This window comes from Adiantum capillus-veneris, chromosome 6 (assembly GCF_014529385.1).
Source record: "Adiantum capillus-veneris isolate H3 chromosome 6, ASM1452938v2, whole genome shotgun sequence".
NCBI lineage: Eukaryota > Viridiplantae > Streptophyta > Polypodiopsida > Polypodiales > Pteridaceae > Adiantum > Adiantum capillus-veneris.
The window spans coordinates 52,328,254-52,347,871 of record NC_140936.1 but is presented as its reverse complement, the minus strand read 5'-3'; the positions used below and the strand labels follow the sequence as shown (position 1 = coordinate 52,347,871).

Here is a 19,618-nt window from a genome sequence, read left to right as displayed (position 1 = left end):
CGACTTGATCCCGCGAAGGTAAGAGAGTTGGAGTTAAGAGAGTGACCTATGCTTGAGATAGTGTACAAGGACGTGGCAATTGTTAACTATGTCACAAGGACGTGGCAACTGCTAACCTTAGTTGTTGGTTTCTTTCCAATGATTTTTGTTTTATTTTTGAGACCCTCTTTTTGAAGTTGCAAATGGTCGGACATTGTATGGCCAATGTGAACGGTAGTTCCACCCGCAGACGGGAAGTGGGTCAACACTGAAATTCGTATAGTAAGAGGGTGTCTAGGCTCAATTCAAGATTATGTAGGTCCCCCCGTCACACTTAGCAAGTTGGTGGATACTAGGAAGTGAACTCAATAAAGACATAAAGCTAAGGTGAGATCACCAAAAGAAAATACCCGACAGTTGGGCCACATTGCATTTTTGGATGCGGTCCCAATGGGAATAGATGGTCAGAAGACCAGTGGGAACGGAAGCATCTCCTAAAAATTAGGGAACTGCTATTTTGGGCCATGAAATGTGTTCGCGTCATTACCTTCGGAATGACAAGGGGAACATTTTAGAACTCTGCCGCGAAGTCAACTGGGCAACCAGTCGGGAGATTTTTAGGCGGCAACCCCAAAACAGGAAAATGCTTGTAATCGCACCAAGTGGCACAAAATGATGCATTTTCCTCTTGCAGAAAAATGGGCGCTGATTTTTATAGTTGAGAGGCTCATTTGCAGTCTTCTGTCATAGGTTAAGTGCTATGGAGTGCATGCTTTCCTCTCTATGTACAGTGTGGTGCTAGGAGTGATGACCTGCACACTACACATTGCTCTCCTCTCTCTCCCCTACGTGCAGTTATGTCATGCCCCAAAAGAGGGCTCTTCATTTGACTGATGTACAGCTGTGTGGTTTCACGCTTTTGTGCCGAGGCAAGAGTCTCCTTAAGCAGGAACAGGAGTAGCTAATTGCTACTCCAAAGCAGGCACCGGTGAGGGTCATAACCTCACCAAATAGGTGCATTTTCAGCGCTCTGTACGCGCTGTTTTTTAACTGTTTTGCAGCTGCAATGACGCCAGAAGCATTGAGAACCGTGCCCCACTGTTAGACGACAATTCGGGGGCTGTTTAGGGCTGAAAACGGATGGAAAAACCAGTAAATACACCATGCTGAATTCCCTGTTCTTGGGCAGGAATCAGAGGGTTTATGCCAGTAGAAGCGAGTTCCAACATGGGAATTGGTTTCGGGCAAGTTTTGGGGCTGTTATGCTCCTGAAATTTTGCGAGAAGAGGTGGTATCTAGCAGGATACAACTAAAGGATTCCCAGGACTCTACTTTGTAATTTACCCTCCTAAAGAATAAAGAAATACCGAAAGGGGCACCAATTTTGGGGGGTTGTTGGCGTACGCTCGGAGCATTCTAGTTTCCGAGCCGTGTGTGTGCTTAAGTGTTAATTCCCATCGCAGGTTACCTTTCTAAAGTGCTCTCTGTGTGTGTCTAAAGTAAAGAATTTCGAGTGAAAGCCAAAGCCTACCGCCCTACGGGCCGGTTTCAAGGTTCCGTTGCCGGGACATCAATCACTTTTTCCTCAACAAGTGAGCCTCAGTTGTTTTGGGTAAAGACACAGAGTACAGGAACGCGGGATTACAATATGGCCGACAAAGGGAAGGGCATTATGGAAGAGGGTTCCTCTTCGAAGGACAGACAAGAAACCCCTATGGTGTTTGAGATTGGTGAGAGCTCACGGCCACGTCAGTCTCTACCTCCTGTTAATGTGAATGTCCCTCCAGTAGTATAGGGCTTTATGACTGGGCAACTCGAGGATGATGCGTTCAGGACTCAGTTAGTTGCCGCGGTGAATGTGTTTTCGCAATTGGTGCAGAACCCAAGGTTTATGGAGTTCTTGCAAGCGCCACCAGTGCCATAGCAAAATAGGCAACCTACACCGCATACAGAGCATGTTGAAGCTCAAGCCCACGTACTTCATGCATCTCAGCACGATAGGGAACACTCGCATGTTGTTGAGTCAAGGGCTCCAAAATAGGTTCCTCCCGTCCTTGAACAGGTGGTTAGAACGCCTATTCCATAGGCTATGCCAGTTCAGCCCTTTCAGAGCCCGCATGCTGTCTTGAATGGACAGGGAACTGGTTACCAGGCAATGCATCCAGTTTTCCCACCACCCACGGTACATCCTGGGTATTTCAAGGGTGGATCTGTGTTCCAAAGTATGGCTGGTTATGCGCCTGGAAGTCAGCCGTACATGCCAGGAATAGTGTTTGGGTGTATGCAAGGCATGATGCCAAACCCCATGTATGGTAGCATCAGCATGCAACAAGGTTTTCAATGCAACCAGGGCCAGTTTGGGGTGCCACAGGGTCATTTTGGCATGGCTGGTTTTTTTGGACGGCAGCCATATATCGCACCTCTAACGCAAAATGTTAATGGCCAAGATGTGCCAATGATGCCTACTATAGTGCCCATGTTGCAGACTATTCCTTATGACAATTTGGGGGCACTGGAGAAGCCGAAAGCTTACAAAGAAGGAGGTGCAACTGTAAAGTTCAGCACTCTCAGTGGCTTCGAGGATAAAGCAAAGGCTCTCACTTTCCTTCAGCAATTTGATAGAGCTTATGCAGGAGGGAATTTTATAGAGGCCTCGAAGGTCAGGAAAGCTGCCACTTTCTTAAAGGACAATGCGCTTACATGGTGGACGACATTGTTAATGCAAGGACAGGCACCCGCCACTTGGGTTTACTTCAAGCATATGTTTGCATCTGCTTGGCTGTCAAATGAATTTGAAGCCGACGTCATGACAGGTTGGCATGAGCTTACTTCGGCTACATGCAAGAGCTTGTTGGAGTACAATCGGAGGTTTTGTAAAGCGTTACTCTCAATGACCTCCTACAGATTTGTGCCATTAACAGAGCAGATAGAGAAGTATTGAAGTATTGTTGTGGGTTGCCTAAAGGGCTTCGCGATGACTGTACCAAGAACAGAATGGCTACCCTCACCCAGCTCATGGAAGTCGCTAACGCTGGTCTTGCCTTGTTGAAAGGAGAGGACACTGGGTTTCCGAGCAACGAGAAAGGAGGGCAGCAAAAGAAAAATTCAACGAAGAAGCCCTTTGTGAAAACGGCTCCTGAGCGTCACAGGGGTCAGAAAGGCCCACCAAAGACAAGGATTCAGCCAAGACTTCTGGAGACAGGCAAAGAAACAGAAAAGGAAGCCTTCTGTGCGCAAGTCGCTGGAGGAGAAGAAGGTCCTAATGGCTGAAAATAAATGCTTTATATGCGAGCAGCCTGGTCACTTTGTTACCAATTGTCCACAAAGGAAAAGACTAGCTGACTCAGATGACAAAGAAGACCAGAAAGGCAAGAAGCGTAAACCCACGGCAAGTTTGGTGCCAGATATGGTGGGTGACAGGCCTAGTACAGATGCCAGTGAGTTATGCAAAGCATGGGGTAAAGTTAGAGATCACACGGCACTCATCTTCTTTGATCCAGGTGCCAAAGCAAACTTTATCTCACTAGAGTTAGCTATGAAGCTGGGCATCAGAGCTAAAGAGATGGGGTACACAGCAGAGGCAGGGTTGGCATGTCCAGGCCACTCAGAGTGTGTTACTCCCATTATTGGAAAGCTGCGTTTGCATATTCACTCATATGTAGACATAGAAGAATTTTATATCATGCCATTGGAAGGGTGCAATGCGCTACTTGGAATTCCGTGGATGTTCAGTGTACACGGCGTGTTGGATGCCTTCGGCAAGACGATCACCCTTCAACATAGGGGCAAAACTCATGTTTTGGATGTAAAGCTCACAGGGGAGTCTGTTCCTATTGTATCTGCTTCGGCTATCACTTCTATAATAAAGAATCATCTTTCTATGTGCTTGATTTTTGCACACGTGATGTCTCAAATAATTGTCGATCAAATTTATCTATGTTAGATAAAGAAAGGTCAGCATTTTTGCAAGAGTTTAGTGACTGTTTTTCTGATTCATTACCGTCACAATTGCCGCCAGAGAGACCTCAGGATCATTGGATAGATTTGGTGCCAGGGTGTAGCCCACCAAATAGACCTCCCTACAGGGTTACCACGGTGCAGCAGAAAGAGATTCTGGGCCAGGTTAAGGAGTTATTCGAGAAGGGGCTGATTCAGCCTAGTTCTTCACCCTTTTGCTCCCCAGTGCTCCTAGTGCAAAAAAAGGATGGCTCATGGCGCATGTGTACTGATTACCGTGCGTTGAATAAGAATACCATCAAGAATAGGTTTCCTATTCCTAGAATTGATGATATTCTCGATCGTTTAGAGGATGCTGCAATTTTCCGCAGGATAGACCTTAAGAGTAGGTACCATTGGATTCATATAAGTCCAGAGGATGTGCACAAAACTGCGTTTAGAACGACATTTGGTCTTTATGAGTTTCTAGTGATGCCGTTTGGGCTAACAAATGCTCCTACCACGTTCAACAGAATGATGGACTGGATTTTCCACTCGCATCAACAGTTTGTTGGGAAGTTCTTCGATGACATGATAGTCTATTCGAAGAATGAAGAGGAGCATAGGCGTCACTTGACCATTGTGTTCAAAGAGCTACGCAGTACCCTTGTCAATCCTAAGAAAAGTGAATTCTTCCTAGAAGAGATCCACTTTCTTGGCCACATAGTCTCAAAGAATAGTGTCAGAATGATTCCCGCAAAGGTCGAACCTATTAAGACATGGCCAGACTTGAAGACTGTGCACGATGTCATAAGCTTCTTGAGATTATGTTCCTACTATAGAAGGTTTATCAGGAATTTTGCAAAGATAGCATCACCTCTCCACGCTTTGCAAAAGAAAGAGGTCAACTACAGATGGACCCAAAAAGAGATTTCATCTTTTAGTCTCTTAAAAAAAAAGTTGACTTTAGATCCAGTTATTGTTTTGCCAAATCAGAGAAGTCATTTGTGGTCCAGTGTGACACGTGTGGCAGTAGCATCGGAGCAGTGCTAATGCAAGATGGACAGGTAGTAGCTTATGAAAGCCGAATTTTGCAAGGGCCAGATAGGACTATGCAAGTCTATGAGAAAGAGCTCTTGGCCGTGATTCATGCGCTTTCTAGCTGGAAGCACTACATGTTAAGTACTGATTTTCTTGTCCAAACAGACCATCAGACACTGCGATACTTCTTGACACAGTCAAAGTTATCCGAAAAGCACATGCGATGGGCAAACATTCTTTCTATGTTCCACTTCCAAATTATGCATGTGGAAGGCAAGAAGAATGTTGTGGCTGATGTGCTATCAAGGAAGCCACAAATTTCAGCAGTGTCAATTCCTTATCACCATGAGTTAGATGACATGAAGGAACAATATGCTACTGATGAAGATTTTGCAAGGATCTTTGAACAGTTGCAAGTGGGGCAACATCATGAGCACTACCTCCTCAGAGATAGATTTATGATGATACATGGCAGACGTCGTGTCAATAGGCAATTGCGACATACGGCCATGGAAGAGAGTCATGTCCCACCGTATGCAGGGCATCGTGGTATTGATGTGACAGTTAAAGCGGTAGAGACGTTTTTCCATTGGCCTAGCTTAAGGAGTGATATGGATGCCTTTGTGCGAGCATACGTGATTTGCCAAAAGGTCAAGTTTGACAAGCAAAAGGCACAAGGGTTGTTACCATAGTTACAAGGGACGGGGGGGACGGGCCCTAGGGCCGGGGGACGGCTGTAACCGGGCCGGGAACGACTGGGAACACCGAGGGACGGACGGAAAACGGGCGGGTCGCAGGGGGGACGGACCGGGGACAGCCGGGGCCGGACCGGGGTCGGACGGACCGGACGGGGACGGGGACGGCAAGGGTCGGCCGGGGTCGGATTCAAAAAAATGGCCGTTTTTGACCGTTTGCAACGGCTTTGTGCAGCCCCAACTGCCATATTTTTTAAGCCTTGGCCCTTGGGAGGCTATAAAAGGCTCCCTTGGGCCTCTTAATACTCATAGTCTCAATGCTCAATGCTCATTCCATTTCCCTCAAGCTCAAGGCTCAAGCTCATTCCATTTCCCTCAAGCTCAAGGCTCAAGTTTGAACTTTGAAGCTCTCCTCTCCCTCTTCTACCCACTTTGAAGCTCTCCTTCACTCTCTCTCCACACAAGCTCTCCTCTAACCCTTCTAACTTCTAAGCTCTACTCTCTCGAGTCTCTCCACCATCATGTCATCTCAAGCCAACTCCACTTCTCAAGCCGCTTCTTCTCGAAGGAGGCCCGCCGTGCAAACGTGGTCGTGGTGGGATGAAGTCGACTTTAGCTCGCGTGGCAAAGGTGGCGGTGCAAGACCATGGACGTGCAAGCTATGTCCATACAAGAGATCGGGTGGTTCAAACAAAGTGCGAGCCCATCTTCTTTATGAACCCGGTCACGAGGTGAAGTTTTGCCCTCATGTAGCTCCCGAGAAGAGGTTGGATCTTCTTGAGAAACTCACGGTGTGTGAGGTTGCGGAAGCGGCCAAGAGGGGCCGTTTTGTTGCCGTTGATCCCTCCGCCACAGCGACACCGCGAGAGCAAAGGGAAGCCAACCTTGACGACATCTCTCGAACCTTCAAGAGCCATGGATCTACACCGTCCTCTTCCCTTCCGCATCGCCAAACCACTCTCAACGAAAATTGGAATCCTAAATTGAAGGAAGAGGTGGATAGGTCGGTTGCCCGATTCTTCTTCCACGACCACATTGCCTTCCATGCTTCGCGGTGAGTTTCCCTTGGCATATGCACATTGCAATCTTCCATTTTGTATTCATAATGGGTTATAATTTCTCGACTCTCCATACTAACGCAACATGCTCTATTTTGTGTGGATAGGTCTCCATACTTTCGAACCATGGTTACGAAAATAGGGGAATATGGCTCCTCTTATGTGCCACCTTCATCATAGAGGCTTCGCACCACCCTCCTTGACAAAGAGAAGCTTGCCGTGGAGCAAGCGGCCCAAGCAACAAAGGATTTGTGGGAGACCAATGGCGTCTCTCTTCTTGTAGATGGATGGAACGACACCTGCAAGCGGTCCATCCACGGGGTGGTGGACTACTCTCGGGAGGAGATGTACTTTGTGGAGTCACATGATGCATCCGATAGTGGCAAGGCCGCCGAGATGCTTGCTGCGGAGTGGACAAGCACCATAGAGATCACCGGACCGGAGAATGTCCTTTGTATGGTTGCAGATGGAGAGGCGTCAAATAGGGCAGCCGGAGCTATCATTGAGGGCATGTATCCCAGTATCCATGTCACATTTTGCATGGCGCATTGCCTCAATAACCTCCTCAAGGACATAGGGAACTTGTCATGGATTTCACCCACCATTGGTGACGCCTCTCGAATTGTCTCCTTTGTGCTCAACCATCAAAAAGTGCGCCATGAATTCTCAAAGAGGAGCCACTTGTCTTTGCTCAAATATTCAGAGACAAGATTTGCATTCAATTGGCTTATGCTAGGCCGCTTGTCTACATGTGGCGGAGCCTTAAGGGGCCTCTTTCTCAGTGATGAGTTCCACGCCATGCCGGAGTCTACATCAGCAGTAGGATTGAAATGCCGAGAATGGGCCGACGACGCCGCTTGGTGGGAGGAGGTGAAGACTCTTGACGCCATGGTCAAGCCTATTCTACACCTACTACGAGTGGTGGATGGCTTGCAGCCATGCATTGGCAAAGTCTACGAAGCCATGGATCGGATGATAGAGGCACTTGAGAAGCTTGTGCCTGACCCTGTTCAGTATGGGGAGATTCATGGCTTGTGTGAGTCGAGGTGGAATGGATACTACTCTCCACTTCATGCAGCAGCTTATGTGCTTGACCCTGAGTTTCAAGGAAGGCGTCAAGAGACCGACAAGGAGGTGAGCAAAGGATGGCGGCTTGCATTGGAGCGCCTTGAGCCTAGCAGTGACATTAGGCGCAAGATTAGAGACGAGCTACTCAACTACAGGCAAAAGAAGGGCTCCTATGGATGTGTAGATTCACAGCTTGATCGCAACAAGATTGGCTCGGTTTTGTGGTGGGAGGACTATGGAGGAGATGGCCCACATTTGCAGCGCTTGGCTGTTCGTGTCCTTAGCCAAGCATGTACCACTAGTTGCTTGGAGCAACTATGGAGTGTGTACAGCCACATTGCCTCTAAGAAGAGGAATCGCCTTGGCGTTCAGAGGGCCAATGATTTGGTGTTTGTGAGCGCTAACTTGCGCATGCTTGCCAAGAGCGTCACACACAAGGCAGATCCTTTCATTGAGTGGAAGATGGCACAAGAGAATCCATCTATGGCCGATACTCTTTTGGAGGAGCTAGAGGAGGATTTCGAGCCTCAATGCGAGCCTCCGGAGCCGGAGCCCTCATACGTTGCTGACGACCTCGACTACGACGACGATGTGGAGATTCAGCAGGCGAGCACTTCTTGAGTTTGATGATCATTGATCACTCGACTCTCGAGTCTAGACTCTTGAGTCTACGACTCTACCTACTACATAGCCCTTTGTACTTTTTGTTATCCTTGAGGCCTCAGGCTTGTCCTAAGTCCTTTAGGCTTTTTGACTCTTGAGCCCTTGTGGCATGCACTTCTCATTTTGTATCCATCGATCATCGATATTTTATTAGCACATTTCAGCCTATATGACTCGTGTTCTTTGGTCTATTTAGTGTAAATTTATGGTCAAAGTGATGCTCTATGTGTGTGGCATGTGTGTAGGTCAAAAAATGCCAAAAAAACTCTCTTTTTTTTTTGCCGTTCCGACCCCCGTCCCCGTTTCCTGACTTTTGCCGTCCCGACCCCGTTCCCGACCCCGACCCGCCGTCCCATGTAACTATGGTTGTTACAACCACTGCCGGTTCCGGATAAGCCATGGGAAAGCATTGTTGTGGACTTTATCTTTGATCTTCCAAGAACGCCAACAAGGAATGATGGTATATGGACCATTATTTGCAGGTTCAATAAGCAGGCCCATTTTATCCCTATCAAGAAGAAGATAAAATCTGATCAGATGGCAAGCTTGTTCATGTACAATGTGTTGAAGTACCATGGTATGCCACAATCGATTGTCAATGATCGTCATCCTCGCATGACAAGTTTGTTTTGGAGAGGATTGTTTGAGAACATGGGCACTACGCTCAAGTTCTCGTCTTCGTTTCATCCACAAACTAATGGACAGTCAGAAGAAGCTAATTCTATTGTCCTGACTCTGCTGAAATGCTATGTGTCAGATAATAAGGGCAAGTGGGAACAGTATTTGCCCATGCTTGAGTATGCGTACAACAAGACCGTGCATTCGTCGACTGGCAAGGCACCTTTTGAGATTGTTGCAGGCGGCAAAAAAGTTCCTCCCATTTTGCATACAATGGACAAGATCTTTGAGGCAGATCGATATGTTGAGAACATGGATGAAATGTATAAGAAAATTAAAGTTGCCTTGGAGAAGACTCAGGCAAAACAAAAAAAGGCTGTTGATCGTGACTTGTTGTTATCACCTGGTGATTGGGTTCTGTTAAGGTTCGAAAAGGCAAGGTTAAAGAAGATAAAGGGCAAGGAACGGCTGTTTCCTAAGGTCAACATGCGTTACTATGGGCCTTTTCAAGTGCTTGACAAGATTAGCGATGTGGCTTACAGGCTGAAATTGCCTAATGCGTGGAAGATTCATAATGCGTTTCACGTGAGTCTTCTAAGACCCTTCTTGGGTGATGTGCCAGAAAGTATGCCAGATGAGGATCAACCAGAAGTTGGAGATCTTGGTACCTGAGCAAGTTTTGGCACATAAGGACAGAAAACTTAAAGGACAGATTGCAAGACGCTATTTGGTGAAGTTCAAGAACTATCCGCCTATGGATGCAAAGTGGATGGAAGAGCATGAACTGTCAGAGTCACCAAATGTATTGCAGCTTTACCTTGAAGCCTTTGGGTTACAACCTACTTATGCCCCAACCCAACGTGTGCAAAGGAGGGGTAAGGATAGGGCTAGCACATCAAATGTACATATGAATTCAATGTAATAGATGGAAATGACAAAAGTATGAAGGTCTCATTAACTCATTTGTATCTATCTTTTACGACCTTTCTTGCGAATACATGCGATGATAAAAGAGTGCTAATAGCACAAGATCATCAGTGGCGTGTATTTTATGGTATGCAACGAGGACGTTTGCGATTTCAAGAGAGGGGTGTGTCACAAGGACGTGGCAACTGTTAACTATGTCACAAGGACGTGGCAACTGCTAACCTTAGTTGTTGGTTTCTTTCCAATGATTTTTGTTTTATTTTTGAGACCTCTTTATGAAGTTGCAAATGGTCGGACATTGTATGGCCAATGTAAACGGTAGTTTCACCCGCAGACGGGAAGTGGGTCGCCACTGGAATTCGTATAGTAAGAGGGTGTCTAGGCTCAATTCAAGATCATGTAGGTCCCCCCGTCGCACTTAGCAAGTTGGTGGATACTAGGAAGTGAACTCAATAAAGGCATAAAGCCAAGGTGGGATCACCAAAAGAAAATACCCGGCAGTTGGGCCACATTGCATTTTTGGATGCGGTCCCAGTGGGGATAGATGTTCAGAAGACTAGTGGAAGCCCAACGGCAGCATCTCCTAAAAATTAGGGAACTGCTATTTTGGGCCATGAAATGTGTTTGCGTCATTACCTTCGCAGTGACAAGCGGAACATTTTAGAACTTTGCCGGGAAGTCAAGTGGGCAACCAGTCGGGAGATTTTTAAGCGGCAACCCCGAAGCAGGAAAATGCTTGTAATCGCGCCACGTGGCACAAAATACTTTCCTCTTGCAAACAAATAGGCGCTGATTTTTATAGCTGAGAGGCTCATTTGCAGTCTTCTATCACAGGTTAAGTGCTATGGAGTGCATGCTTTCCTCTCTATGTACAGTGTGGTGCTAGGAGTGATGACCTGCACACTACACACTGCTCTCTCCCCCCTATGTGCAATTATGACATGCCCACAAGAGGGCTCTTCATTTGACTGATGTACAGCTGTGTGGTTTCATGCTTTTGTGCCGAGGCAAGAGCCTCCTTGAGCAGGAACAGGAGTAGCTAATTGCTACTCCAAAGCACGCACCGGTGAGGGTCATAACCTCACCAAACAGGTGCGTTTTCAGCGCTGTGTGCGCGCTGTTTTTGGACTGTTTTGCAGCCGCAATGACGCCCGAAGCATTGGGAACCGTGCCCCACTGTTAGACGGCAGTTCGTGGGCTGTTTAGGGCTGAAAACAGATGAAAAACCAGTAAATACAGCGTGCTGAATTTATTGTTTTTGGGCAGGAATCAGAGGGTTTCTGCCAATAGAGGCGAGTTCCAACAGGGGAATTGGTTATGGTCAAGTTTTGGGGCTGTTATGCTCCCGAAATTTTGGCAGAACAGGTGGTATCTAGCGGGATACAACTAAAGGATTCCCAGGACTCTTCTTTGTAATTTACCCTCCTAAAGAATAAAGAAATACTGAAAGGGGCGCCAATTTTGGGGCCTACAAGTTGTCGGCGTACACTCGGAGCATTCTAGCTTACGAGCCGTGTGTGTGCTTAAGTGTTAATTCCCGTCGCAGGTTACCTTTCTAAAGTGCTCTCTGTGTGTGTCTAAAGTAAAGAATTTCGGCGGAAAGCCAAAGCCTACCGCCCTACGGGCCGGTTTCAAACAACATATGATGTTCGCTCATTTTTGGATTTGCGTCAAGCATACAGTTCTCACATCAAGCACTTTGCACATATTGCCGCACCATTGTCTGACTTGTTAATGTTGGATTCTTCATCTCCAGATGCTTCGCACCCTGCCTACAGGCTTCACACACATCACGTGCATTGGCCCTTGGTTGTGGGTTGGCCACCCGTAGACTTGTTGGACAGGGATCTTCAGGCACATTTAGGGTTTTTCTCAGCACTTTGCCCGGCCGTATTTTGGTCCTTTTCCATTTTTTTCTCATTTATGGGTTTTTTGTGCATGGTTTTTGGGGCTTTTGGTCTGCCCTACCTACTCCCTATTCTCCTATATATAGGAGGGGGGGGATGCACTCTCCCATTCATATATCTAGCCATCTTGTTGCCATCTGGAGTTATTGGGGTTGCCGGCCTTTTCCATCTATCTCTTGTGTGTCCATCTTTTCCATCTAACTCTTGTGTGTCCATCGCCTCTCTCTCTCTCTCTCTCTCTCTCTCTCTCTCTCTCTCTCTCTCTCTGACATGGTATCAGAGCTCTATGCCTAGATCTACCATCGCCTACACATGGGAGGACTCTGCGGAGATTTTCATCGCAAAGAAGTGCTTCATCTCCATCATCGTTTGTTTTGGGACCAGCGTTTTTTGCTTCAGCCCTAGCGTTTTGTGGACAGCCATCTTCTTCTGCATCCCTTTGCTAGCGCCCTCCTCCCTCTGCCTTGTGTTTTTTTGCCCCATCCTTGGCCTAGTGTTTTTTGCAGAAGATACTACCTCGCATCTGCGTTTTTCAGCCAGCCTGTGGATCTAGCGTTTTTGCAGGAAGGCAGCCCACTGATCTGCGTTTTTCAGCCCTAATCCCTAGCGTTTTTGGGCAGGACAGCAGCCAACATTTCTAGCGTTTTGTGTGGCAGTCAAGACACCACTAGACCAACATTTTTTAACCTTCACATCAACGTTTTCTTCTTGCAGATCTTGGACAGCCGGAGCCCCGCTCCTTGCCCTTTGGTCTTCCTACTTGGAAGCTGAACAGTTGTGACTATTGCCGGCGATTTGCCGATCACTTCACTGCAGATTTTCAGCCTGTTTTGGTGCATTTACATCCCTCACCTACCAACCTCGGCATCCGGTGTTCATCACCTGGCGTTTTTGCTCAAACCCCTGCGTTCTCGCAGTGTTTCGAGCTCCCTTTTACTGCAATTTCAGGTTTGGACAGCACCTCGACTTTGCTTCATCGGCGTCCCTTCCGGTTTCCCTTGCCTCTCCCGTCACGTACCCCCTACACGCGGTCTTCTGGCATTCTATCCGGCGTGATTTTCCAATCCTATCCTCACCTTTGCTTCTGATTTTACACACGAGACTTCTCTGCTGATCTTTGTCTATCTATGGCAACACTCCCAGCCATGCCCATCTAACCTCCAGGCGAAAAGCTTGACGGCTCCAACTTTGTCATCTGGAAGATGAAGATCATGGTGATGCTTATGCAGTTTGACCTTTGGGACTCGCTTACCGATCATGCCACAATGCCGTGTGTCCCGGCCTTGCTCCTGCATCTAGTGCTCCTACATCGACATCATCAGCTACCGCTACCACTTCTTCAGTAGCTACACGTGCTAGCTCCTCATCTACTTCTTCTCATGGTACTGCTTCTGGCAGATCAAGTACTGTGGTTACACAAGCTATGGTGAATCAGTGGAATCTGAACCATCGCAGAGTTTACTCTTTCTTACTCATCAACTGTGCGGACAGTGTGTTGATGTCTTTACGCTCTCACATCATTGTACATGAGGTATGGGGTTTCCTTTGCAACATGTACGAGGCGAACACACCTGGAAGGATCCTTGCTCTGGAGAAGACTTTGATGGACTTACAGATCTTGTCATTTTCGACTATCTGGGACTTCATATCCCGCATGCTTCTGCTCCGTGATGAGCTAGCACCTTGTGGACACCAGATCTCTTCCGAGGGCATGGCAACTCGGTTGCTGCTCAAGCTTCCCGACACTTATGATTCCTTGTTCCAGTCACTTACTACCTCCACATGCCCTACTCCTATCACTTGGGAGGAGCTCTTACCCGCTGTGCAACAGCTAGCTTCGTGCATTCAGGACAAAGCAACCTCAGACGCCTTTGCGGGTTCTACTGCATTGGTCTCTACATCCAGTAGGGGTGGTAGTGCTCCCGGACAGTATGGACCTGGTTGTACACCTTCTCGCCCTGACATTACTTGTACCTATTGTGGAAAGAAAGGTCATTTTGCAGCAAAATGTTATAAACGACGGCGGGACCGCAAGAAGGATTCAGATCTTGAGGATGGGACGGCTTCTCAACAAACGTCTGCCACCACCATCTCTAGCCCTTCACAGGCCGATGGCTTCACTCTCTAGTTTCATCCACCTCCTTCTTCCCTCTTACGATCGAGATCACTTTTTGGCTTGGTCCTTGGAGTTTCCTTGGTTTACCACCTTGGCCTTCTATCCTTTTGTGTCAGAGTGCTCTGCTTCAAGGGGGGTTCTCTCTCTTCCGTCTATCTCTCTTCTGCTGACCTCCACGGATGAGCTCCCTACTCGTCTTCCATCTTTCCCTCATATATATCCTCTTCAACGACTTTATGTTGTTAGCCTCTCCATCAGCTTCCTTGTTCGACTTGATCAGCCTAACCTAGCTTCGATCATCATCACATTAGTGTTAAATGGTTCGTCGTTTTTTGTTTGGCTGGAGCTTCTTTTCACACTCCAAATTTGCCAGGCGTGTTGCATTTTCTTCCTCAGCATCTCCGCATCTGTCGTTGAGGGGGGGGTGTTAGATTCTTCATCTCCAGATGCTTCGCACCCTACCTACAAGCTTCACACACATCACGTGCACTGGCCCTTGGCTGTGGGTTGACCACCCGTACACTTGCTGGACAGGGATCTTCCGGCACATTTAGGGTTTTGCTCAGCACTTTGCCCGGCTGAACCTATTCTGGTCCTTTTCCATTTTTTTCTCATTTATGGGTTTTTTATGCATGGTCGTTGGGGCTTCTGGTCTGCCCTACCTACTCCCTATTCTCCTATATATAGGAGGGGGGGGATACACTCTCCCATTCGTATATCTTGCCATCTTGTACACATCAGTTTTTTTTGCCATCTGGAGTTTTTGGGGCTTGCCAACCTTTTCCATCCGTCTATTGTGTGTTCATCGCCTCTCTCTCTCTCTCTCTCTCTCTCTCTCTCTCTCTCTCCACCTTTTGCTGCTCACTCTGACAATTAAAGGGTGTCAAGACTCACCGTCAGCGCATTGTCATGGCCAATGCCGCTAAGAGTGCTTTTGAAGCGCTCAAGGTAGCAGTCAAACTGAGGTGTCATGCCTCGCCCTCGCCTCTTGGGATGAGCCTTTTGAGGTGTGAACTGACGCTAGTAATATTGCCATGGGCGCAGTGTTACAACAAAACAACCATCCAGTGGCATTTCTCTCTCGTAAGTAAATAGTGTTGAGAAAAAATATTATGTCTATGATAAGGAAATTATCTGTCTTCATGCATTAAAGCATTAGAAGCATTTCATTTATGGACATGAGTTTGTTGTTTGCACAGATCACCAAGCACTTAAATGGCTTCAATCTATGCCTAGTGCACATTGGAGTGATAGGAAAGCACGATGGTCTCAATTTTTTGAACAATTTGGTGGCATGATTGAGTATGTCCCTGGCAAAGCTAACCCTGTTGTGCAGAGATGCATTGAGTAGGAAAGGTTAAATTCTCTCTCTAGAATCTCATTCTTTTCTCTCTATTCAAGATGTTAGTTTTGATGATCTCAGATGACAAATACATCGGTTCTGAATTTGAAAAGCATTGGTTACAAGCACTAAATGCACAAGGTCCGTGCAAATATGTCCTTCGTGATGATTGGCTTTTCTCTAGAACCGTTTGTGTGTGATATCTTCTCACAGAGCAACCATTTTGCATGACGCACATGATGCTTTGATAGGTGGTCATAGGGATATTAATGCTACATTGGAAAAAGTTGAACGGTTTTTCTATTGGCCAAAGATACGTAAAGATGTGTACAATTATGTTGCGAAGTGTGTTGTGTGTCAAAAGGTTAAAGTCCCTCATGGTAGGCAACAAGGGCTACTCATGTCGTTGCCTATCCCTGACGCACCATTTGAGCACATAAGTATGGATTTTGTAACTAATTTACCTCCTTCCACGTCTGCACAGAACACGCAATGTCTAACCATCGTTTATAGGTTTAGCAAATTTTGCATGCTAATTCTTTGCAAGGCCAATGTGACTGCACAAGATGTTGCACGGTTGTTCATCAAGCATCGGTATGCATTGTGTGGTCTACCCAAGTCTATTGTGTCAGATCGTGATACTAAGTTCACATCCCATTTTTGGCGTGCTTTGTTTAAAAAATTTGGCACTAAGTTAAACTTTTCTTTTGCATTTCATCCACATCCTGATGGACAAACTGAAATTTACAACCAATTGGCATTTGATGTTCTCAAATCGTATGTGCATGATAAGCAATTTAAGTAGGAGCAATATTTGCCATTAGTTCGGGTTGTCCTCAATGATTCGTTTTCTAGTGTAATTGGTCGTAGGCATTTGGCCGACCTTTTCAATCTTTGTTGACTAGGTCAATTTCCAAAGTTAATGATGCTAATTGTGTTAGTCAAACCTATGCGGAGATACTCGAGAGTGTTAAGCTTCGGCTTAGCAAGGCTCAAGAGTCCTATTCTAGGCATGATAATAAGCATCGGCAAGATGTCTCATTCAAGGAGGGTACCTGGGTGTTTTTGAGCATCATGAAGCAACGTTTCAAGCAAATGGTAAGAGGTGTCATAAACTCTCTTTTCGTATGTATGGTTGTTTCCGATCGTCAAAAAGATAAATGATATTTCCATGCAATTACATTTGCCGCCTTCTTGGACAATGCATAATGTTTTCCATCTTTCCTAGCTTAAATTGTTTCAAGGTGAACCTCCAAGAAGCGTCCCAGAAGAGAAGCAACCAAAGATAATTGATGAAATCGAAGTTATGAAGCCGAAGCAAATCCTTTTGCGCCGATTCAAGCACAGAACAAAGAAGCAAACAAGACAATACTTCCTGTAGTTCAAGGATCGAGGGACACATGAAGCCACATGGATGGATAAGGAGTTCTTCACCGATTACCCAGATTTGCTAGCCTCATACAAGGAGGGCATGCAAATCAGTACTCATACCTCACCTTGAGGAGGAGGGGATGTCACGTGCGCATGGATCTGTGTGCCACGTGGCTCCCTCTTACATAAATGGTTTGTATATGTGTTTCGATAAATGTTATTATATATGTGTTTCGACAAATGTTATTACACTACGGTGGACATCTGGCATGACGTACATGTAGTTCTAGGTTAGAGGAATCCAATGAGCCATTCCCCGCGTCGATCGGATTCCTGGGTGGGGAGAAGTGCGACAGTTTCATCGGATCCGAAATCCCCTAGCTCAGTATTGTGAACCTAGATAAAACCCAATAAAATTGAGTGAGCTGAAAATTGATGCTATACAGTCACATTCCACACATCCCCGAATGCAGTTCTCAGACACATATGAAATGCAAAAACAGATTCCTCGCAATAAAGGATCTGCTTTTCCCAAAAGACAATTAAAAATATTTCACTTTTTAGAAAAAAGCTTCTCAAAACCCATCTTTATTATTGTGCTTGCGTCTTTACGCATATTCCTTTTTTCAAGTTCGGATTTCTTGACAGACCAAAGGAATATTTCCTTTTAGATGCTCCCATCACCCATCACGTGACGCATCAGGTATATCCGTTTTCCAGTCTCTCCTACCGAACTAACGATACAGCCCCTTCGTGAGGCTTAATGTCACCCATCATATAACACAGAGTTGTCCTTTCCTGATCCTAATGGCTTTTAATGATTCCAATAGATCTACAGTACTTAACCTTACAGTTCAAGTGCACACAATTGAATATCCTAATTTCAATAAAAAGAAATTACTCATAGAAATAAGAAAATAGTCCATTTAGCAACATGATCCGAGGGGATGTTGATGGATTTAGCAACATAATCTGAGGGGATGTTGATGGATCTGAGGTTCGTAGGTGGAAAAATGCTGATGTGCTGAAAACGCTAGTTGCTGATGCTTGAAAACGCTAGGTACTCGGTTTTTTTTATGATTTTCCCATCGGGACAGACCATGCTTTTTTATCTTTTACAATAGCACAATTTTCATTGCTAGCTACGCCACCAATATATTCATACTATTGTACATTTCAGACATGATGCAACATCAAGTACAAAGGCACGATATATAATGAGCTTAGGCTTCTTGACCCATCATCAGCTATACCTACTACACATGACACAGCTTACGTCCATGTTACATGCTATGGCTATATCTAGCTTTCTACACTTCTCACGAGAAGTGGGAAAAGCCAAAGTGGGATCGATGCATCAAAGCCGTGTGTGCATGAACATGTATTAGTATGTAAAACAACAGGAGAGAGCATTATGACATGTTATGCAGAAGCATTTTCACATACATCAAACATAATCCTCAATACTCCATCGACGTGCAATGAGTAAAGAATCTTCCAACCAATGTTATACAAGTGAAAATTAAAATGACCTCAGCTCCAAGCAACCTCATTCGAAATAGTGCAATGAGTAAAGGATGTTCCAACCAATGTTATACAAGTGAAAATTAAAATCACCTCGGCTCCAAGCAACCTCATTCGAAATAGTGCAATGAGTAAAGTATCTTCCAACCAATGTTATACAAGTGAAAATTAAAATCACCTCAGCTCCGAGCAACCTCATTCGAAATACGTTGAGTGCTTGCCTTTCCATGTCTTGAGCCCCCATATACACAACACATTGAAGACCAAATCGAGCACAAACTGTGGCTGTTGCAACACCATGTTGCCCCGCACCAGTCTCAGCAATGATACGTTTTTTCCCTATGCGCTTTGCCAACAAAGCTTGTCCGACAGCATTATTGATTTTGTGAGCACCTGTATGATTAAGGTCCTCTCTTTTCAAATAGATGAGAGGGCCACCTTCATCACCTTGCTTATAATGCTCTGTTAATCGCTCTGCAAAATATAGCGGAGACTCTCGTCCGACATAGTCTTTAAGGATCCCAGCAAGTTCTTCCTGCATGCGAAAGTTTGATACATCAGAGAGTCAAAAAGATTTCCATCCAGAAGTACTACAGATTTTCTCCATTTGTATGCCCCTGTGCGTGCACGCACCCGTGTGCGGGCATGCGCGCACACACACAAAGCACCCAATGGAAATGCAGATGCACAATGCAAACGTAGAATTCTGCCTAGAAGGTGTGCAAAGCACCCAATAAAATGCAGGAGCAAACGCCATTATACCTGAAAGGCCGCATCTGCAGCCAACACGGAGAAGGCTTGTTCCAATTCACGGAGGGCTGTCATAAGGGTCTCTGGCACATACTTTCCACCAAAGCGTCCGAAGCGGCCAAAGGAATCTGGTCGCTGGAGATCCTGTATGTGGACTGCCACGGAAGGGGAAGAAGAGGTAGAGTTAAGGTTAGGGGGGGCCATTGTACACGAGATGGGGCGCGCAGGTGCAGAAGCTCGAGCGCCGCTAAAACCCTTCAATGCTGGATACCCACAGAAAGACGAGGCAGCCATCGCCATTGCTCCAGTTTCTGTCCAAGAGATAAATACTAAGAGTATTTTCTGAAAGACTTCGGCCTGCCAACATTTCTCTTTCCGTTTTTGCTGGCCTATTATTATTTGCACGGACCCTACTTTTTCCACTCTTTTTCACACCCTCGAGTAGAAAAATCGGAACATGTTGCCTTTTTTTCGCACACAAAAAACGCGCCTTTTTCCATGAAAAAGTTTGGCTTTTCCACCCTTTTTTGGAACAGTCACGGCGTTGGGCGATAAAAATGATTTTCGCATGAGATTTCTTTTTTCTCAAATGTGGAACAATCACATCACGAGGTGCGAAAAGC

General features: G+C 46.1%; 2 protein-coding genes across 2 annotated transcripts in view; one reads left to right on the top strand and one right to left on the bottom strand.

Moving 5' to 3' along the window:
- Window positions 1–19,347, bottom strand: part of LOC147455504 (tryptophan synthase beta chain 1) — a 60,548-nt gene extending 41,201 nt beyond the window's left edge. Inside the window, exons 1-2 of the mRNA XM_086514265.1 lie at window positions 19,008–19,347; window positions 18,424–18,780 (exon numbers count right to left, since the gene is read on the bottom strand). Coding sequence (XP_086370391.1) covers window positions 18,424–18,780; window positions 19,008–19,295 — 645 coding nt within the window. The 5' untranslated portion in view covers window positions 19,296–19,347. The remainder of the gene's footprint in view (window positions 1–18,423; window positions 18,781–19,007) is intronic.
- LOC147455505 (uncharacterized) lies at window positions 9,820–15,777 on the top strand. The gene has a single exon (XM_086514266.1). It carries the CDS (start codon window positions 13,316–13,318, stop codon window positions 14,018–14,020), a length of 705 nt encoding a protein of 234 aa, XP_086370392.1. The 5' UTR covers window positions 9,820–13,315; the 3' UTR covers window positions 14,021–15,777.
- Window positions 19,348–19,618: the final 271 nt, after the last annotated feature.